Source organism: Fomitopsis serialis (genome assembly GCF_022376445.1).
Source record: "Fomitopsis serialis strain Sig1Antser10 chromosome Unknown B0H18scaffold_49, whole genome shotgun sequence".
Classification (NCBI taxonomy): domain Eukaryota; kingdom Fungi; phylum Basidiomycota; class Agaricomycetes; order Polyporales; family Fomitopsidaceae; genus Fomitopsis; species Fomitopsis serialis.
This window is the reverse complement of record NW_025955009.1, coordinates 60,128-79,461: the sequence shown is the minus strand read 5'-3', so window position 1 is coordinate 79,461 and position 19,334 is coordinate 60,128. Positions and strand designations below refer to the sequence as shown.

At 56.2% G+C, this 19,334-nt stretch overlaps 8 protein-coding genes across 8 annotated transcripts; 2 read left to right on the top strand and 6 right to left on the bottom strand.

The window, feature by feature from the left end:
* Positions 1 to 105: 105 nt before the first annotated feature.
* Positions 106 to 1,604, bottom strand: B0H18DRAFT_1085746 (uncharacterized protein; the record flags this gene model as incomplete). Its single annotated transcript, XM_048031957.1, has 4 exons — positions 106 to 468; positions 530 to 774; positions 846 to 1,147; positions 1,201 to 1,604. 4 exons carry the CDS (start codon positions 1,602 to 1,604, stop codon positions 106 to 108), a joined length of 1,314 nt encoding a protein of 437 aa, XP_047891735.1.
* A 591-nt stretch (positions 1,605 to 2,195) lies between these two features.
* B0H18DRAFT_878875 (uncharacterized protein) lies at positions 2,196 to 2,923 on the bottom strand (the record flags this gene model as incomplete). Its single annotated transcript, XM_048040660.1, has 2 exons — positions 2,196 to 2,772; positions 2,829 to 2,923. Coding segments are annotated over 2 exons (672 nt in total), but the record flags the coding sequence as incomplete, so codon positions are not given.
* Positions 2,924 to 7,431: 4,508 nt separating this feature from the next.
* B0H18DRAFT_478424 (uncharacterized protein) lies at positions 7,432 to 8,610 on the bottom strand. The gene is made up of 5 exons (XM_048038229.1): positions 8,323 to 8,610; positions 8,179 to 8,268; positions 7,780 to 8,123; positions 7,493 to 7,718; positions 7,432 to 7,436 (listed from the first exon to the last, which is right to left on the bottom strand). The coding sequence occupies exons 1-4, from the start codon at positions 8,406 to 8,408 to the stop codon at positions 7,555 to 7,557; spliced, it is 684 nt and encodes a 227-aa protein (XP_047891733.1). The 5' UTR covers positions 8,409 to 8,610; the 3' UTR covers positions 7,432 to 7,436; positions 7,493 to 7,554.
* Positions 8,611 to 8,953: 343 nt separating this feature from the next.
* B0H18DRAFT_1105400 (uncharacterized protein) lies at positions 8,954 to 10,705 on the bottom strand (the record flags this gene model as incomplete). The annotated part of the gene is made up of 5 exons (XM_048032653.1): positions 10,373 to 10,705; positions 10,262 to 10,310; positions 10,056 to 10,206; positions 9,299 to 9,908; positions 8,954 to 9,247 (listed from the first exon to the last, which is right to left on the bottom strand). The coding sequence occupies exons 2-5, from the start codon at positions 10,263 to 10,265 to the stop codon at positions 8,954 to 8,956; spliced, it is 1,059 nt and encodes a 352-aa protein (XP_047891731.1). The 5' UTR covers positions 10,266 to 10,310; positions 10,373 to 10,705.
* B0H18DRAFT_1015808 (uncharacterized protein) lies at positions 10,262 to 10,705 on the bottom strand. Its single transcript, XM_048029235.1, has 2 exons — positions 10,373 to 10,705; positions 10,262 to 10,310 (listed from the first exon to the last, which is right to left on the bottom strand). Exons 1-2 carry the CDS (start codon positions 10,620 to 10,622, stop codon positions 10,282 to 10,284), a joined length of 279 nt encoding a protein of 92 aa, XP_047891732.1. The 5' UTR covers positions 10,623 to 10,705; the 3' UTR covers positions 10,262 to 10,281.
* Positions 10,706 to 12,252: 1,547 nt separating this feature from the next.
* Positions 12,253 to 13,746, top strand: B0H18DRAFT_478384 (uncharacterized protein). Its single transcript, XM_048038228.1, has 3 exons — positions 12,253 to 12,421; positions 12,472 to 13,150; positions 13,207 to 13,746. Exons 2-3 carry the CDS (start codon positions 12,473 to 12,475, stop codon positions 13,459 to 13,461), a joined length of 933 nt encoding a protein of 310 aa, XP_047891730.1. The 5' UTR covers positions 12,253 to 12,421; position 12,472; the 3' UTR covers positions 13,462 to 13,746.
* A 982-nt stretch (positions 13,747 to 14,728) lies between these two features.
* B0H18DRAFT_478372 (uncharacterized protein) lies at positions 14,729 to 15,990 on the top strand. The gene is made up of 3 exons (XM_048038227.1): positions 14,729 to 14,741; positions 14,800 to 15,490; positions 15,541 to 15,990. The coding sequence occupies exons 2-3, from the start codon at positions 14,876 to 14,878 to the stop codon at positions 15,799 to 15,801; spliced, it is 876 nt and encodes a 291-aa protein (XP_047891729.1). The 5' UTR covers positions 14,729 to 14,741; positions 14,800 to 14,875; the 3' UTR covers positions 15,802 to 15,990.
* Positions 15,991 to 16,955: 965 nt separating this feature from the next.
* On the bottom strand, positions 16,956 to 17,628 carry B0H18DRAFT_1015795 (uncharacterized protein; the record flags this gene model as incomplete). The annotated part of the gene is made up of 2 exons (XM_048029234.1): positions 16,956 to 17,519; positions 17,616 to 17,628. The coding sequence occupies 2 exons, from the start codon at positions 17,626 to 17,628 to the stop codon at positions 17,284 to 17,286; spliced, it is 249 nt and encodes an 82-aa protein (XP_047891728.1). The 3' UTR covers positions 16,956 to 17,283.
* Positions 17,629 to 19,334: the final 1,706 nt, after the last annotated feature.

Genomic DNA, 19,334 nt, shown 5'->3' with positions numbered 1-19,334 from the left:
GCAAAATAAGCGCTGGTTTCGCCGCAAAAATGTGCATGAGCATCGAGTCCGAACATTGCAGGCTGCGGCTTAGATTCGTAGGATACAGCAGTAGATACATGCACATTAGTTTATGTCCTCCTCCACATATATCGCACGCGCCAGACTACCACTCCTATCAACGATGGCCCACTGGCCTCGATCGTGGATGCGCCCGACGAGACATTGTATGTTATTGATGTCCACGACTTCGTATCGACCAGTTGTGGTATAGTAGTGAATGTCGAGGCCACCAGGTGAAGGGCGGTCGTCCAATTTGCATGTCCGGATGCCAGCGAGTATGAGAGTTTCGACTCTCCGCGCGCCAGCGGTGTCGGTGACCTGTACGTCCAAAGACACGATATGCTGCAGCTCGCCATAGAAAGTCCGAAGCTCAAAAACCGACGGACGGTTTCGCTGTCCAGAAAACTTGTCGACAAGGCTTTCGTACTGTGAAAAAGTAAGTCAGTAAGGGATGAGATAATCCGCGACTCGTGCATTGATAGCATACCCGCACATACGACGCATTTCGCGAGTCCTCTCTGATGCCACCGAGTGTCGTAGACCGGACGAGATCACCTCCCCCGAGGATTTGCAGCTTGCCCCATTGTGTGATTGTTTCCGGCCTGAGCATTGCGCGGACGTCCCGAACGGGAGCTTCAAACCGAGTAGACAGGTGGCTGATGATCTTGTCATGAACAGCTTTGTCGAGCGTGACGGCTTTCCTCGAAGGTGGCAACAAGGCACACATTTGGTCTGTATGGCGGACATCGTCCTTGCAGTTAGATTTTACTGATAATTAGTACATAGGATAGCGCAGAACTTACATTCAGGAAAGGTTGTCGACATGTCCTGCATAGGGCGCCGCAATGACAAGACATCTGCTGCGTCATAGACTAATTTGACCTGAAGTAGGCGTGCTGTGTCGAGGACGTAATGCGCGAGAGTTGTGTAAGGGAATCGGCGACTTCGGATGGCGGGTTTGAGCATCCCGCAATATCGCTCCATGGGAAATGCCCACGATGCCCAGACAGGCCCCGCGGCCTCGATGCTGTCGGCGACGTGCAGCAAGGCATGTATAGTGAGAGGACACGCAGCAAGTCGTGAGGGCGTGTTCTGATAGTAAATTCTGTTTCGTATGGTGAACAAACCGATGAATGAACTCGGACAGGATCGACTCACTTTTCGTATTCTTCAACCCATTCCGCAAGCCCGCGACGAACATCTGCCACTTCTGACCTCGTCATCTCGAATTGCAGACATACATGGAGTATCTTGACAAGCTTGATGAAGTGCTTGTAGTACTTCTCGTGGCGAAAGCGGCCGCGAAGGACGACAGGTGCTATGTACAAGGTCCAGAAGGACCACGAGTCTGCTGTACAAGCTTGCTTGTCAGTATCAATGTTCGGTGGGCGAGGGCCGTATGCAGATGGGATGGTGGATCCCGAGGCAGCAGTTGCTTCCCCTATGATCTTCCAAGTTTCAGGCGATAGCTCATAGTCCTCTCTCCCGCTGTCTAGCTCGCGGTACTGACCAGTCCACAAGGCGACCAAGTTCTTGATGACGTTTTCCCAGACCAGGTGCATGAAGTCGTAAGGGAAGGAGTCGGGAAACGTCAGGGACGACAGGCAGGACAGAAGTGGGACACCCTTGATACCGCATTCTTTTGCAAGGCGCTCGGATTCAGCCGCTGTTGGGGCCATCTGGACATCGCGACCCTGCGCCATGAAGCGATCATGCGTCCGTTTTGGCAACTCGAAAGGGCTGTATTGGCGCGGCGGCGCATTCGCTCCTGCGACGTCGGGGTGGCGAGATCGATCGAGTGGGACGTAGTAGGGACTGCGCGGCTTGTTGGGGATGCGAACACCGACAATCTCGCACATGCGACATGGGCACTTGCCATTGTGACCCTTGACATGCAGCAGCATAGATAGTGCAGGGATGTCGCCAGACGCGAGGATCATATACGCATGCAGAAGGAACCGAACCTGCGAGAGGGCATCGAAGGCGCGTACTCCGACTGCAAGCTCGAGCATCTCGGTAACAAGCGGCCATAGGAAAGAATCGAAGTCGACGGGTTTCTTGGGACCTGGAACGACGCCAAACGGAATCCAGTTCTTCTTCGTGAACCGCGTCTCCGGTGGTAGATTGTAGTTGAAGCCGACAAGCGGCCAAGCAGTCTTGTTCCGGCGTCGAAATGGACCGAAGCCATCCGTAGCGAGGCCAAGAGCCACGTCGCGAGGATCCGAAAAGTGGCAATGGCGGAGCTCCTTGTCATGTACTCGCACTCGTTGCCGCAGTTTTGAACGGTACGCGGTGCTATCGTAGACGTCGGATATGGTAGAGTCGGCTTTGTGGGTGTGGCCGTGGGCGCGATGTTTCATTGCTGTCGCCATCTCTGTGTTCGCCTGAAATGCCTGAAGGCGCGGAATTAGAGGGATATAGGAAAATTGCGATCGTGCCTTGCCGCGGCTGTCCCGGCGGGGCGCCTTGCAGTATGGGCAGTTATCTAGGGCTGCGTGTGGACCAGTGTAGCAGCAGCACGAGTTTGGGCAGCAATCGTAAAGAACAGGTTTTATGCCCGACAGAAAGGCAACCCGAGTGCGGAGATGGTTGGCAGAAGGAACATGGGCACCTGGGAAGGCGAAGGGTAGCTTCTCCAAGGTGCGGCGGGTTAGGTGTTCATCTGTCTTCAGTGCGAACGTGCGCAAGGTCGCCTTGTCTGTCTCGCTCAAAGCTGCATCTAGTGATAGACTTGTAAGATACTGGTGTCTCGCAAGTCTCAGTCGTACTCACAGGTCGTGTTATACGATCGCTCGAAGTCCTCGCCAAGCTGATCCACAGCTGACAAGCCTGACAGTGAGGCCGACTCGTTTGAGGCTTCCTCCCCGAGCCCAGACTCCATAATCTCGTCGATGTAGTCGTTCCACCACTCTTCGTCATATGATGCACTGTCCTCCGCATTTTCTCGCTCGTCCTCTCCAGATGCCGGCTCGTCCTCGTCATCGGAACCCAAGTCTTCGATTTGCACAGAGCGCCGGGAATGCTGATCTCCCTCGCCCCAGACATCGCGTTGTATTGCCGCCGCAGTGTCTTGATCCAAGCCTGCTACAGTGCCTCGCTCAGCGATATTATCATGCCTCGAAGGTACACTGTACTCGCCTGTTGGCTCATGCTCTGAGTCAGCGACCTCATCAATGTTCATATCCACGATTGCAGCATTCTCCGAATCTACAGGAGTGTTTGGATGTTGTGGCTGTGAACTTCCTGATGGTACTTGTGCTTGCGAAACGCGGCGGGCTTGGGTATTGGAACTGTGGTATATTCGGTCACATCTTCTCTGCAACTCCGAGTCATTGATTGTGTGCACACGACATACCTTCCCTCGGCGGCACCCTTTCGCTTCCATGACAAACTTGCAGCTACATCGCTCCTCCGTGCTTCATCCACTCCCACAGGATCATTGAGGATGCTCTTCTGGTATGCATACGATGCTCGGACGTGTGGCTTTGCCTGCCCTTTGCGATGCCGGCGCTCGGTACTCTTGGCGACCGACTGGTTGCAGCATCCACATATAACAAAATCGTCCCGCGCCATTGGAGATATATAGCTGTACTTAACAGTAAGCCACTCGGGCACAGAGGATGAGTGAGGGTAGCTCACCTACTGCCTGTTGTCGGCTTGTTCGATGTCGGTCGGTGGTCGTCGGTGGTGTGAGCGCACAAGATCTGATCGGTACCAGGCGGGTGTGCTATCAACCGCGGCCTGGTGAATTTTGAGTCGCTCCGCTGCTGCCTGCCCTAAAATGATGGAACAAATGGGGACAAACAATTAGTAGAATAGCATAAGTTGTCGGACTGTACACCTTATCGCTCACCTCATTTTCCCCCTTCCCAACTTCCACTTCAAGTCCGTCGGCACACTATCGTGCCTTCCCGCAGAGCTGGTCCTGCCCCATTTCGCCTTTATATCATGTCAGTAATGCTCTCTATATAGATGAACACATGCTAATTCACCTTCGTAAAGCACTGTCACTCGACTCACCTGTTCGTGAAGCAATGGCTCCTTCAAACAAAGCTCGGGCTCCCACGAAGCAGGACCTCCTCGACGAGAATGCCATGCTGAAGGCATCGCAGCAGAACCTCTCGGATGAGATGGTTGCTCTCAAGGAGCAGCTCGCCAGCCTGACAGGTATGTGCCAAGACCTTGTGTCGAATCTCGTCAGCCCCGGGCCTAGCCTGCATCACATGATGAAGTAGAATACTTACAATACTCGCAGACTCGCTGACGCAAGAACGGGCCTCGCGCGCGGTGATACGCCTCTAGGCTATCTAAGCCCCGAAAACGCAATCTAGGCCTCTACGATGCTCCGAAGCTCTTAGAAGATCCACTACAACTGTTCGAAGATTTCGAAGTTTGTAGCCAACCCTGGCTCACCTTGGAAGACTATCCGCGACCTTCCGGCACCTCAGTGACGCTATAGGAGCACCTACCCACCTATCTAGACGACCCCAGAGTACGCAGGTCACTCGAAGATACACTATGTGTTAGAAGACACTCGAACATGTTAGAAGACGTGCTACGGTGTTAGAAGATCTCATGCGAGACCATAGGATGCTACAGGATGTCCAGTGAGTCCTTACAGGTCGTCTCACATCCTCGACGAGTGGTCTCGGTTTCCGGCGTCATGTGATAGCCGGTCGGCCTTCGGACCACTGGTTAGCGAGCCCGAGAGCAGTTGTCACGTGTTAGAAGCCATAGCCGGATGTTTGGGGCCGTCGGAGCTCCGTAGTGGTAATAGCCGTGTTTCCCTGTATATACTCGGGGACTGGTTCCCTCCGAATCTCAGAGACCCCCTTACCCTCTCAATCTCACCTCGCACCGGCGAGGTTCGTCAGTCAGTCAGTACGTTCGAAAGCCAGCAAGTTCGCCAGTCAGTCAGTACGTTCGAAGCCAGTCAGTCAGTTCGCCAGTACGTTCGCCAGCTCGTAGTTGCCCCGAGAGGCTCTACACTTCTTCTCCTGCCGTCGCTCGCCTTCCTTGTCACCGTTCGTTCGACACGTCTGTCGGAACCCTCCCTCCTACCTTCGAGGCTTAGCCCTCGTCTTCGAACAGTCTTCGACATCTTCGAAGCTCTCCCACGTCGTTCGGAGTCTTGTCCGTCCTCCTCCTTCTTACCTAGACCACTGTACAGTCCCCCGTACATCTCATAGACGCAGAGGCCTCGCATACCACTGCTCGACCTCACGGTTGGGTTTTTGTGTGGCTTTTGTGTTCTTTTCGGTCGCGTCAGCGGCTGCTGAGATTCTCGTCGAAAGCAAGCGCAACGAGATCCAGTTCATGAAAGATGCTGCTGCGCGCGAAGCCCAGAATGCGGCGAGTACTGCTCGTGCTGCGGCTGAGCATGGCGTGGGCCGCATGCCAGCCAATGCGCCTTCGCTGTCGGCGAGGCGCGCCACTGGCGACGAGGTGATTCCGAAGCCGAGAGGCTCCGGAGGCCAAGACTACAAGGTCCGAGTGGAAATGGGCCTGGCCAACGAGAAGTCGCTGTATCTTGCCATAATGGTAAGTGGCATTTCTTCTCACAAACACGAAGCACTTACTGACACGTTGACTGAAGCGGACCATACGAGACCTGGTGCATGCATCTATGATCGACTGGTCCAAAGATTATCAGCACCAGAACCCGGTTGTGCTCGGCAAGCTGTTCCGCGCAGTGAGTCGCTTCTCATTGCATATTGTTGATCACCGCTTGAGATGATTGTATGCAGGCCGAGGAGAAGCACCCCTACCTTCAGCGCTTCGAGTGCTCGTGGGCGACTGCCGATCTAGTCAAGCAGTATATTCGTAACCGCCGCAAGGATGCTGTTGCCAAAGGGTACATGGAGCCCCGTGCCAAACGCGCGGCAGCTCATCAGCAGGCGGAGGCCGCCGCGGTTGCAGGTAGTTCGTCCGCATCGGGTTCTGCTGATCTCGGTGACGTCGACGACGAGCCCGAGGACGATGGGATGCAGTGCGACTAGGCTGTTGGTTGTGTGACCTCCTCAAATGCATGTCTAGTTATGGTCGTGGTTAGCTCGTCGTTCTAGCCAGTGCTCTCACATTCGTGTATCGTTTTCTGTCCACTACAGGGCTTTTTTCGCTACTGGTAGCAGCCCAATATCACCCATTCATTCGATTTGAACTTCATTCGTGTGCTGGGGTATTATCCACCTGGGAGATCATCTGCAGACTGACGAAAATGAGGTGCGACATGAGGAACAAAGCCCGTGTGATTGCCTGTTGACTCTAGACTATCGCAGAGGTGAAAAGTGAAGTCGACCATGTGATGGTTGGAATCGATGACGATGACGCCGGTCAAGCGCACTGGGTGAATGCGGTCACATAAGTGGTGATTAACCCCGATACGGAAATGGCCATAATCAAGTCAGAAACTCCCCCGTGCTGAGTGAAGTTCACTCGTTCAGACGTCGTATATCACCGGTAGTCCGGGTGGTTCCTTGGTCGAAAATACCCATGCAATCCCTCTATAGTGTCCAGCGAGAGGTCGCGCAAGAGGCAGCAACGGCGTGTGCAGGTGTCGGGCGAGTCAATGAGGCGCCGGGGTTGACACGTTGACAGCTTGGGCCATGGATCGCTCCGCTTGGACGCGTGGATGCAGGGCGCGGGTCATGATTGGGCGCGGGCTCACGAAGGGGAGCACGCGCCGACCAGTAGCACCTCCGTCTCTGACAGGACGCGTGTTCCCACCACCCATGGCCAGAACGCGTACGTACGAGACTCGTCCCGCGGGCAGGGCACGCAACGCTGTGTGGCCTTTCCACCGGTGAGGCGGATGTGCGTGGTCACGGTGGGCGCAGCGGGCCACATCCAGCCTGGCTCAGGTACGGTACCGCCCGTGCGTACGGTAAGCACGCGCCCGGCGCTGCTATACATTGTTTCGCGCGGCCTCACAGATCCCGCCGTCTGATCTCGACTGTCCCCAGTCCGTCACCGAGATACCGTATATTGCGTGCGTATATGCGCTTCCGTATATTGCGTGCGTATATGCGCTTGATAAGCATCGAACTCGATACCTCGCTGCAACACCCGCTCTCACCGTCAAGCCAGCAGTGCGCAGAACGGTCTCGGGGGATGCGTGCGAGTGGTTGTGCAGATCACGCAATGCAGACGGCGGTGGCTGGCGGTGGGCGTGCCTGGGGCGCGTGGAGCGGGGCTTGGCAGGCGGCCACATCGGCATCGAACTGAGCTGGATCTCGTCCCCGCGATCGATCTCACTGTTCGTCGCCGGCGGCCCCCAGAGCGGGCTCACAGCGGACCGACACGCGGACCCGACTCGAAGCTAGCATGTACGCTCACTGCGGCTTGACGAACGCGTCTCTGAACGGGAGCAGGAACCGCCGTAGTGGCTTTTTATTCTATGGATTCATAAGTATAGGAGGTGGGACTCGAAGTCTGGTAGGTTCGGACACACATCCATGCGGTGCCAGACACTCGCGAGTGGGTGAACATCCCTTATCGCGGCCACCCCACTGATCAGGAGACCCTCGCAGGCTCTTGTCGTGGGTGCGACCAAGTGGCCAGTCGTTGTTGTTCATGGCGTCTTGTTCCAGTCCAGCGGAGGGGACGCAGCACTCGATCGGATCCGGCGCACCACAACTCCACTACAGTAGTAGACTCGGAGTTGACTGGTAGCAGAGCTGGCGACACGGTTCACATGTTCCGTACGTACTCAGATATCCACTGGGAAAGCGTACATACCTTGGAGATTGGGTGCTTGTTGGCTGTAGGCGAACCCCGTGTCGCATGAGGCATGGTTCGCGGCTCGCGCGTCCATACAGGTGCGGAGAGGGCTTGAGCCACGGGCGACGAGTCGAGACGGCTGAGTCCGAAGGCCTAGGGATGCAATTGCGATGGCACAAGGGCCGTGAAGAATGTACTTGAGCGTTGAACATTGAACATTGACTTTGGGTGATGAGGACCACAGATTTGGCGATACCTCTCGATATACATGGGAAAATCGCATACCGGAACGTTCGCCCGCTTCAAGGCATCGTAGCTCTCGCGTGCCTTCGCGATCGGGCCAACCAACGATGGAAGACAACCTGGGAACTCGTGAGCACTTTGCGCGTCTTGACACCCGCGTAGAGAAGCATGCACTCATTAAGACGAGGAAAACCCGCGAGCCTCGCCAGTGGAAGAGCAAGGGCGGCGCCAGTGTTGCTCACGACGAACTTGCAACGGTGAGTCCTATACGGCCTGTTCAGCCCTCTTCATGTTGCGGAACAGAGCAGGAAGACGTACGTGCGAAATACGAAGAGGCCTGTCCGAGTCGCAGACGAGCGGTCCGATTTATCGCTCGTGAGCCACGTGGAACGAAGGCATGCCATGCCCGTGGTCTGTCACGGTGGAAGATACTCGATACGCAGTCAAGCGTCCCCGGCCTTCAGACTCAAGAGACCATCGCGTCCCGACATATTCCCAGGCCCGGCGTCGCAGCTGACTACGAGCCCATATGTATGCGCAAATCGGAGGCTCGGGTGCGCAGCGTGTCTCCGCACAAGTCGGCCGAGCCGCAGTTGAATCGAAGTTGAGGGTACCGCTTCTGGCTGTTCCTATAGTCCTCATGTCCCACATTTTCTCGATGTCTTAAACGCGTCCTGCGCTACCACAGGGTCTCGGACGCCGACATAGTCGTCTCTGCCGCGTTCTGCAGCTCTCGCATGAGCGTGCGTGGTATCTCCGTGCCAATGAGCGGCTTACCTCCGTCTTGCAGGACCATCGATACTGTCGTGTCCGCGAAGCCTATGCGGGCACCTGCATCAGGTCAGCACATACGCGGGATCTCATGCGACACTGCGATAACGAAGTCATAGATTGTCACGCTCTACGCCGAGCACCCCGCAGAAGTGGTCACCTCCAACTCGGCAGAACATCACAGCATCGACTGCTGTATCAACCAGTTCCAGCCCTCGCACCCAGAGTCCTCCATGTGCCGCAAAGCCATGGTCCAAGGGAGCAGGGCGGCGACCCGAGCATCTCCGTATAGGAGGTACTGGACATCGTAAAACCTGCTGTTGCAGCCGAGCAACTGCAGCCGTTTGGCGCCATCGATCATAGCGTCCTCGATCATAGCGTCCTCGAGCACATCTGAGTCCTCGTGCCCGAATCTCTCTATGTACTCGTCCGCATGGACATTGAGGAAGCTGAGGTTCCTGAAATGGTTGTGCTATGGTGTGCAGCGTGAGATCGTCGCTTGCAGATTGACAGCAATACGCACGAGTTCTCTGAAAGCGTTTCGTGCGGTGAAAGCCCCTAATGTCGAGACGGAGAGCACCGAGAGACCCGCAGGCAGGCAACGCTGGAGATCTCGAAGGAGCGGAGCGTCGAGCGTCTGCTCGTCTAACTCCAGATGGAAGACATCGAGGTCCTTGAGAGTAGCGGTCACGTCCAGGAACGCTGGAAGGCGCTCCGCGGTGATCTGAAAGTCGCAGTAAAAACGGCGTAGCTGTGGACAGTGTCGGAGAGCCTCGCAGAGCAGCGCGAAACGCAGATGAATGTTTGCGGACGAGCCCCAATCGTTGTAGGACGTACCCTTGAGCCCGAGCGTGGTAAGACAGGATAAGCGCGCTATCGCAGATGCCAGATCACGGAACAGCTCGTCCTGCGGCTGATATGTGCGGTCACAGAATGAGAGCGATTGCAGCTGCGGCACCTGGCGCAGGAGTGTATCTAGGCCGCTGCAGGATTGCGTGAGCGTGATGTCCAGGTGCCTTAGACTTGGCAGATATGCCAGGGGAATGTCGGTGAGAACGTGGTAGGATAGTCGTATGGTGTGCACGTTTGACATGGGGGTGTTGCAGCTCGTCGTAGAAAGCGAGTGCTTTGACCTAGTTAGGGGTGTTGGGTGAAACGAAACGGACTCGCAGATGCTGTGGAGACGCATGAGCATGGATGACGGCAGTAATTTGAGCGCGTATACACTGAGCCCTCCTTCGCGTCAGGATCAGATCATGTAACAGCGATGGGACGCTCACGGAAGAGAAACGGCACCAAGTAGCGGACAGCCGTTCTCGAGGGCATCGACAACCTCTGGGCAAGGATGGATATGATGACTGAGCCACACAAGAGAGCGCAACTGGTGAAGCGCCCCCATTGCGGCGGCAAGACGATCTGTTGATGCGTTGTCTGTAGCAGCCATATTTAGAGCTCCAAGTCCACTAGTAGAGTGCAGACGACTCACACATCTGATTATTTGCCACATCATCCTCGAAGATATAGACCCGCAAGCTCTTGACCAGCGAGGCGAATAGCGGGTCAGACGCTATACGGCCAATGATACTGGTCGTTCTACCAAATTGCGTCGCTTGCGCCATAGCTCGACCCTCCCCTTTGTCTAACACGGAGATGTCCAAACCCCACCCTTTCGCGGGGTCATAGGTACCAAAGGTTATGGTCACACAGCTGAAGAGTACGGGCGTAGAGAGGTCGCTAAAGGCGTGCGAGATGAGGCGACAGTTGTGCATGTCGGCCTTCGGGAGGTAGGATATGATTTCCTGCCATACTTCCGGAGGCGACTCGTCCAGAGGAGTTCGTCGTGCCATAGATGCAGTGTGGAATTATAGTTTTACAACCGTGTTGCCAACGCCTCGATGTCGAATGCGAGTGACCGAAGGAGAGGAGGGAGAGGAGGTCCGAGTCACGTCCGCGCCACTCTCGCGCCGCTACTTACCTTCTTTCCTCCGTTCGCCGGACGCCCACCACCACCACCACCGTCGCGTCGTTATCGATGCCCTCATGCCGACGTCTCAGATCTTACGCGCAACGTTCAACTCTCAATTTCAGCGTTCAACCCCCAAGCAGAAGCGCGGTCTCATTGCGGCTCGGCCGACTTGTGTGGAGAGCATCTGCACATCCGAGTCTCCGATTTGCGTGATGTAAGCTTGTAGTCAGAACGCGACGCCGGGCCTGGGGATATGACACGATCATGGGCTATACTGAATCTCAACGTTGGGAATGTTTGACTGCATATTTTCCACAGGTACAGGCCTCTCTGGCACGAGGCTCATGAGTGGTGGCTCGGTCAGGTCATCTGCGACTCGAACAGACCTCTTCATTGTTTGCACGTACGTCTTCCTGCTATGCTCCCAAACATGAAGGAGCTGAACAACCCCATAATCTTTATGTGTATATGTAGGACTCACCGGTTCGAGTTCGTCGTGAGCAACGCCGGTGCCGCTCTTGTACTTCCACTGGGGAGGGCCCTCGGGTTGTCCTCGTCATGTTGAGTTCGGCGCAGATGTCATGACTCGGAGAGTGCTCACGAGCTATCAGGTTGTCTTCCGTCGTCGGTTGGCTGGAACTGACATGCGGGGATTACGATATATCGAAGTGAACGAGCGGCGTTCAGGCATGCAATCTCCTCGTATATGCGCATACATCGAAAGGTACCGCTGTATCTGTCCTCGTACTCCTTCGTAGCTTCTTGTGCAAGAGGCTTCAGTTCCGAGTCGTTGGGCACGGGTGCATACTAGTAGTTACTAGTTGCGGTGTAGAGTATGTCGATTGGGAACGGGGAGTTTGCGTCCGGAGCAACCGCCTACGCATACATTCATACCGCACCAGCAAAGGCTATATGAACTCAATGTGCTGTTGAGAGAGAATGATGAATACGGTAATATATACGATGTACTTACATACCGGGGCCGTGGGATGTCACGCGTCTATTTATATGAACGAACTTACATCACGCCTCGCGTTTCTCGCCCACAACACACTCCCCTCGCCAGGCCTACGTCCATAACCTGCACCGCTCGTCTGCTCATCCATATTATGATCATGTTGCAAACTGAACTCATGGGCTTCCTCCAGAACTATGGATACAGCTTTGTCTTGTCTCTCGACACCGGACGCGTGTACATGTCGCCTCGTCTCGCGTGCGTTCAGCAGCCTTGCCATGCCGCAACCTTCGCCAGTATCACCATCGTGGTCGGTGTGGACCTGCAAGTACTTCGCCCACGTTGCTCGGCGCGATTCCACGCGATGAGGCCGAACAAGCCCTCAGGCTAGATGAGGAGCAATGCACTAAAACATCTGGCCTCGTCGCCCGTATAATGAATGACCCGTTCTTCGCCGCGATAGTCAAAAGCTTGCGGGTCCATGTGTTACTCAACTGCCGGAATAAAGTCTCACAAATCGGTACGCTGACAATATCCGCGTGCTTCTATAGCTGCATCTCACTCAGTGTGTTGTGTACATAGTACGCCTTGTGGGGCGATCCCATCCTTGTGCCAGCTGCAGTCATTGGCTTGGTACGATGATCGGCACCAAATGATTCGGTCTGGCAGACGATACTGTGTGCGTTTGACACGCACTGCCCGTTGTTGCGTGTTTGCGCTCTTCCGTGAGCATTCCGTTCTTTGCGTTGTCTCCAGCCACTTACACGACGAATAGAATGTCGTCGTTTCTCCATTTACCAGATGCTATGCGTAACCGCATCTCTGGCCTTTCTTCGACTTCCGATACGTACGACAATCGTGAAATGTCATGGTGTACAACCACGATGACGAGCCTACGTTTGTTCCGATGTTGTGGTCGGAAACTCAGTGACATCCCTGTGTTTCGTCTGCCGAATGTGACCCATTTGGAGATCAAGTCCATGGCCACTTACGACGGTTACGCCGGTCTCGGCGCCACGCTCAGCGAGCTTCGTCAGCTGCGATCGTTGTCCTTGATGTGCATTACCCTGGACCAGACCAATGTCTTCTCAGAAGTCGCATCTGCCATGCCGCTTCTACCAAATCTCAGCGCCCTCGCTCTTCAGCATGTGGTTACGACACAGAGACTTCCGCCATCCACAGTTGCCCTGTTGTGCGAGGCACTCCGGGGCTGTGTCAGTCTTCGCAGGGTGTACTGGGATCACGCTCTATCCCGGGTCAATCTCCCGACATACATGGAAACGATAGCAACGCATAGAGACCTTGAGGCCTTCCACTTAGTGGTACGAGATGAACGGATGTGTGGGTCGCTCCTCCGGTACATCTGCCGGCATCTTCCCCCGCGGCTCTCCGTCCTGTCGCTCTCGAGTATGAAAAAGGGGTGCTACGATGGCCCTTCGGCCTTCGGCTTTCTGGTAAGCACGTCCATACCCGCATTGCTGACGAATCAGCTGATCGAGAGACCATGTAGTGGGCACACTTTACAGACCTGAGTTTTCTAAACGTGCGGATCCGTGGAGGCCCGGCGGTGACGGTGCGGGATGTGATACGAGGTGCACGACGCGTGCAGCTCGTGGGCTATGACTGGCAATTTCGCGAGGTCATACACCGAGACGGTGAACCCGTCTTGTTGCCCGCTTGGCCCACTCGCATGGTCGAACTCTGCGAGATTAAAGATTTTGGCTGCGAGAGCTGGAACTGGCTCATGCGGCACCTCGTCCTTTGACATACGATATGCAGGCAGCGCGACGCATCCTGCTAGGTCCAAATTGTACGTATTTGGTACAGCGACCGTGAACGTATGCTCTTCACGTTGAAACGTTGACGTCCGTTCGGTTAATCACTCCCGCTATGGCTCTTGAGTATTCTGTTTCGTGCTTGCAGGACGCTTAGGACTCCGGCGATGTCTTCGCAGTAGACCCCATGGCTTGATCTCGTTCGTCTCATACTAGCTGTTCAACCCTGCCCTTGTCGCGTAGATGCTACTACTGCCAATGAACTAGCTTCGAAGGCGCATCGCGTCTAGGGTACGGAATTGCAAGGGATCCAAGTTGTCGATGCTGCCTGGGGACTGCTACTACGCAATTCTCTCCGCAGCCACGCCGTAAGTGGGTTCAAGGTGAGAAGATGTATACTCGAGCTCTGCAATGTGAGGATGATGGTGATTTATCGTCTCTGAGCACTGACAACGCAAGTCCTTAGTGCCATCATATTCTTTGAATGGTAGCCTGAAACGGAACAACAGCTCTACTAACGACCCCAGTTGTCAAGATGAATGACCGCCTTGGTGTCATCATGGCAGTCGTTTACCGTGGTCTGTTCAACTTTGCTGCGCGGCGTCTTTCTGGTGCATAAAGAAGTTCACACGCATTCTTGACGCCTACCGTCACACTGTTGACAACACCATTCGCCTACTCATTTGAATATACACTCTGGCAACCCTGTCCGTGTTCTCGCTCTGCTGGCCTCCAAATGCTGCAGTACGCTATGTTGCCTCCGGAGATATGGCACGAGGTAATGGTCCAACTGCCTAGACCCTCTAGACGGATATGTCTGTCGGTCTCGAGAGCTTTTCATCACCTCGCATGGACCTTGTTTTCTCCGAAGTGACCGTCTCCTTTGGTGCCTGGGAGACCCAGCCTGAGGAAGACGAAGAACCTGTCCCGAATACTTACGAGCTAGAAGACGAGCGATCCTCCAGATCGTTTGATCTGCTCAACCGCATAATTGTGGATCCCCTTTCGCGTTGTTGATCAAGGCGGTGGAAGTTCACGCATTCAAAGCTGATAGCGTCAGAGGCGCGTTCGAGATACGTAAGTTATCATCTAGTCTATGTGTATATACAGAATGATGTGATGATGTTCTCTCTAGGGTGTTTGACAACCGCCATAGGCTTCCTGCATAGATTGTCTTCATTGTGTGGTACGGAACCGCGCCGTCACCGACTGCTGCAGTCGTAGAATCGTTGGCGCAATCATGCAGGCTGCTCCGCGATCTGTCCGTGCCGTAAGTACACCCTCACTCCTCGAAACTGGGTGGATTGAAATGTAGTTCTACCAAACAGTCTAAACTCACTTCATGCGCTGCCACTCGAACATATTGAGAGCCTGTGCTCCATCAGCATCACCACGCTGAAGCGGATGTGGCCCCAACAAGGCTTCACAATGGAGCACTCGTTCGTGGCAGCAAGGTGTGAAACTATGCATCAGAACTTGCATACGCTACAGCTTCCGTTTCACTCGGCGGCGGATGTCCCGCTGAGGTACCTACCGAGGCTCACAGATCTAGGCCTGCTCATCATGAAGACACCCGACGAACTCGCATCGGTCCTTCGCCAACTCCCTCAACTCCGCTCACTATCATTCTACTCGCTCGCATCACAAGAAGCCGAGCTATTCGCTGCCCTCTCAACCCTCAAGTCCGATCTTCCCAACTTGACGTCGTTCGCGATACACACCGGAGACGTCGGTATCCTCGAGATGCCCTACACAGAGATGTTTGACAGCTTTCTACGAGACAGGCGCGAGTTGCGACGTCTGTACTGTAGCCTCGAGGTACCCCCGGAGAGCCTGGGTCTGTATCTGGATACAATCAGAACGCTGAAGAACTTGGAGCTCTTTTTTCTCTTGTTGACGAGCCAGCCGTACACCGCCGAGTTCTTCGAGAATCTGCTCTCCCACCTTCCCGCACGTCTCGTTGGAATGGGGCTGACAAGCAGCGGACTCCTGTCCGACGCTAGTGTGTTCGATCAGCTTGTAAGTGACTTCCCGTGCTCAGAACAGCCCCACTAACTCGACCGACACAGTGGACACACTTCACGGACTTTCAATATCTCTACATTCGGACCTGGGAGGCGACGGACGTGGAGGCAGAAGCGATCACCAAGGGCACGAAGTCGCTCCAGCTCTTAGGCTACAACGGCCGCTTTTACGATGTGGAGTACCCCCACGGTAAACCGGCCTTGCTGCCGCCGTGGTCCGCTCGCAAGGTTGCTTTCCGGAATGCGCGCGACTTTGGATGTGAAGGGTGGGAGCGGTTCATGAGCTACCTGGCTATCGAGCCATGAGAGGTGCCGCCTCGGATGGTGCGCGGCCGCGATGGCGGTACTGGGGACTAGAGCTGTGTGGATAGCGTTCGGTGCGTACCCCGTCCTTCTGTGTGACGTCTCTGACTGCAGTCTCGCGTGGGTTGGGATGTGTGCAGTTTGCGGTGTACCGTCATGTGCTGTCAATCTGTCAGTGGATGGTGATTCCTCGTCCGAGAAGCATGCATTCGCCTGCATGGAGATGCTGGAAATGGGCCCTCACGACCGCCCTTCAACGAGGTCGTATTCGTTTTGAGGTCTGCCTGCAGGAAACTGTGGCTCCGTCGAGCCTGACGTTCGCCGCTTGGACCCACTAGCGTACACGCTGCGAAATGCAAAGAATGCTATGCATGTACACCGATGACTAGACTGAGGCTGTTCTGCGACAGAGATGCCCAAGGACGCGCCGTCCTAATAGGTGAATTGTACGTATCTCGGATAGAGATTGTCTGCCCATACATCCGTCCGGCGAACCTGCACATGCGCGCGCGTTTGCGGTCTTCAGGGACACGCTCGGCGATCCGGCGGCTGGTCGACTGTGTCACGGACACAAGGATCTATCGTTGCGTTGCGCCAGTCGCGTATGCCCGCCTTGCGTTGACCAGGTGTCCGCCGGAACTGGCAGAGGCTATGCCCGCGACACAATGGATCCGGAGCGTCCGCTGTCCTCGTGCCGGTGTGTCGCGAACTGGCCGAACACGCGGCGGGAATCTCTGCAAGTTCTGTCAAGGCTTGCCGCAGACTTCGCTCGAGGGAATCTCAACATATCGAAGCTCCCGGGCCCGCGATCACCACCGGTGTGCTGCCAACTGGGTCCGACTGTCACTGGAAGCATGTCCGGTGAGATTGGGAGAAGTTTCCGACAGCTAGCGACCGAAAGCTGCCGCATCAGCGACATGGTGCGGGCATCGGGAACTCGCACTGGACGCTTGTTAGAGTCGGTAAGCTGAGACGGGATCACAACGTCACATCGACGCACGCTTGTTCGCCTGCTCGCGGTGAGCCTCGTACACCCCATCGCGAGTGCTGGGACGACCGCAACAGCACGGCGACGATCGTGTCGGTTGGTCTGCGACAGCGCAGAGACTGACTTTGATCGAGACCTCAGGCTCAGAGAGAGCCATCAATCGCACGAGGGAATCGGCACATCGATGTTCTCTGTGCGTGATTCACGGTACGCCAGTGAGCACCGAAGGTACACATCTTGCGGGAGCCGGCGCGACTGACAACGTAGTGCGCGATGGCCGGGCACACGACTGCGTGTCAAACTGGTCGTAGCGTGCACCACCGCGCCCGCTCCTCTGGCTTCGGGACGTTCGAGGCAGCCACAGTACTGCATCTCGCTCGTTGCGAGCCCGCAGCATGTCTCGCCGCGGAACTCGGGCTTCAAGTTGGCTTCCTCGACAGTCGATATCACTACCAGTCGTAGCAGACCGGTGTCCAAGTCCGATCTGACCGTATGCGTCAGACACCGCAGATAGAGGAAGAGAGCCATACCACCGAAGAGTCACCGCGCCATCGCAGAGTGGCGAAACTACGTCGTGCAGCTATGTTTGAGTATGGCAGGTTCGGAATATATTGGTTGTCATCTCGGAAGACATGGCGTCGGGGGTGTCGACAAGTCCTGTGGATGTATACGGGTTCGGCAAGGCAAAGTGCATGACATGAACAGACAACGAGAACGAGATGAATTCTACAGACTACGCTAATAACACAAAATGAGTTAGAAGTCCAGAATGAGTGAGGTGGCACTCACGCTAACATGCATAGCGATCGTATGAATGCGGGATTGGGACTGGGAATCGACATAGCCAGCCGTCCATCGAGTCCAGTGGTGCGCGTTGCACACAAGCCCGAGACCGATACCCGGTGCAACTCGGGCAGGTGCTCAACGAGGCGTCCCTGTGGGTGACAGGAAGACGAAGGTTTGCGGCGCTGCGGAGCGGCCGGCGCACGTCCAAATGCGGAAGTGATGCGCGCGCCGCATCGGTTGCCTGATTAGTCAACGGCGGAGGGCGCATCAGTTCGTGTGACAGATGCTGGAGCGCCCCACTCACTCAGAGAACCTTCACGCGTGTGAGCGGAGGCACACGTCGACGGGTGGCGACGTGGATATTTGTGGCTGCGCTGTCGCGGCGTTCCTACTCGTGGCGGGAGGCGCGTTCTGACTCGGGTGGGCACGGGCAGTTGACGGTGCGACGGACGAGGAGACGGGTCACGGGCGGGCTGGTGGAGAGCCAGTGCGGGAAGAGGGTGGCGTGAAGGGCGAAGGGGCAGCGCAGAGAGCAGCCTGAGGAGGATCGGAGATCGGGGATCTGGACTGGCGGTGGGACGCAGCTCGTCACTCGTCTCTCGCCCGGGCCCTTCTCTCCTCTGCCTCCGCCGCCCATGTCCGCCCGCCCGCCGTCCGCCCGTCCGCCCGCCGAGTGTGCGCGTTGTGTAGTCGGCGTGCGCGCACCTGCCGCATATGGGAGTGTGGCGCGTGTGACTCTGTGCGTGACTGGCGGCGCGTGACGGGGCGGTGGGGGTTGGGCGGCCGATTGGAATCGTCTGCGCTGCCATCGCGCGATTGCTGGCACAAGGTTATCCGCACGGCCTGCTGCTCTCTTCGCCAAGCACGAGGCCCTCCCCGTCCTCCCCAGCCCCGGCCACCCCGCGATCCCCCATCTGCCCGCTTCTGCGCTCGAACGGGGCGCTGCTATTGTTGTCGCTGCGGCCACCCCCGACGCTGCGACGGCCCCCTCTGTCTGATTCTCCGCCTTTCTGCGGTTCCCTGGGCCTGTCCGCTCACTTTCCACCTCTGTTTCTGTTCCCGGAGCCGGCAGTCTCCACCCGACAACGTAAGTCCGTCCGTCCGTCCGCCTGTCTCGCGCCCCCGCCCGTCCCCTGTCCGCCCTCCTGCCCCTCCCGTGCCGCGGTCCCGTGGATCCACACGCGCTCCCGTCCCTCGACGCGTCCCTCCACACCGTGCCCGCGCATCCCTCGCGTCGTCCTGGCCGTGGGGTGTCCTCCCGCCCCCGCCACGCGTCGTGTTGGTCGTCGTCCGCCCTGGCCGTTGTCCGCGCAGGGTCTCTCCTTTCCGTTCGCGAGGGACTTCGTGCTATTGATCGTTGGTCTCTTGTATGGCACTTTCAATGAGGTCTCGCACGCGTGGCGGGTGGAACGTTCTTCGTTGGGCCGCGTCAGGGCCACCTCTGTTGTTGTGCTTTCGGGGTGGGCCAGAGCTTTACGCAAAGACCCGTTTTTCACGAGTGTCGTTATTGATATGCTTCTCGTTTTCAGGTTGCCTCAGATCGAAGGCTTACGGGAGAACAAACGCGCAGAACTGAATCGACACTTTTGGAGTGTGCGTATACTCTCCTATGTTTCTATGTGTCTACGTCCCCATCTCTCTCTTTTTCGTTCATCTCCCTCGGCGCGTTCCGCGAGACCGCGTTCTTCTGTGCATCCTCTTTGTCCAATAGCGACCTGAAAGCTGTCTCGACGGTGGGCGAGGCCGCTTACGCCTTTCCCCC

Bases quoted from the DNA above. Each gene is read 5' to 3' on its own strand.
- B0H18DRAFT_478384 (XM_048038228.1), top strand. From the start codon at position 12,473: ATGTCGTCGTTTCTCCATTTACCAGATGCTATGCGTAACCGCATCTCT. The intron at 13,151-13,206 runs GTAAGCACGTCC...GAGACCATGTAG, and splicing joins CTTCGGCCTTCGGCTTTCTG to TGGGCACACTTTACAGACCT.
- B0H18DRAFT_478424 (XM_048038229.1), bottom strand. From the start codon at position 8,408: ATGGCATGCCTTCGTTCCACGTGGCTCACGAGCGATAAATCGGACCGC. The intron at 8,269-8,322 runs GTACGTCTTCCT...CAGGCCGTATAG, and splicing joins GGCCTCTTCGTATTTCGCAC to GACTCACCGTTGCAAGTTCG. The intron at 7,719-7,779 runs GTATGTACGCTT...CCGTGTCGCCAG, and splicing joins ACAAGCACCCAATCTCCAAG to CTCTGCTACCAGTCAACTCC.
- B0H18DRAFT_1015808 (XM_048029235.1), bottom strand. From the start codon at position 10,622: ATGGCACGACGAACTCCTCTGGACGAGTCGCCTCCGGAAGTATGGCAG. The intron at 10,311-10,372 runs GTAGAACGACCA...TCGCTGGTCAAG, and splicing joins GGCGCAAGCGACGCAATTTG to AGCTTGCGGGTCTATATCTT.
- B0H18DRAFT_478372 (XM_048038227.1), top strand. From the start codon at position 14,876: ATGTGGCCCCAACAAGGCTTCACAATGGAGCACTCGTTCGTGGCAGCA. The intron at 15,491-15,540 runs GTAAGTGACTTC...CGACCGACACAG, and splicing joins CTAGTGTGTTCGATCAGCTT to TGGACACACTTCACGGACTT.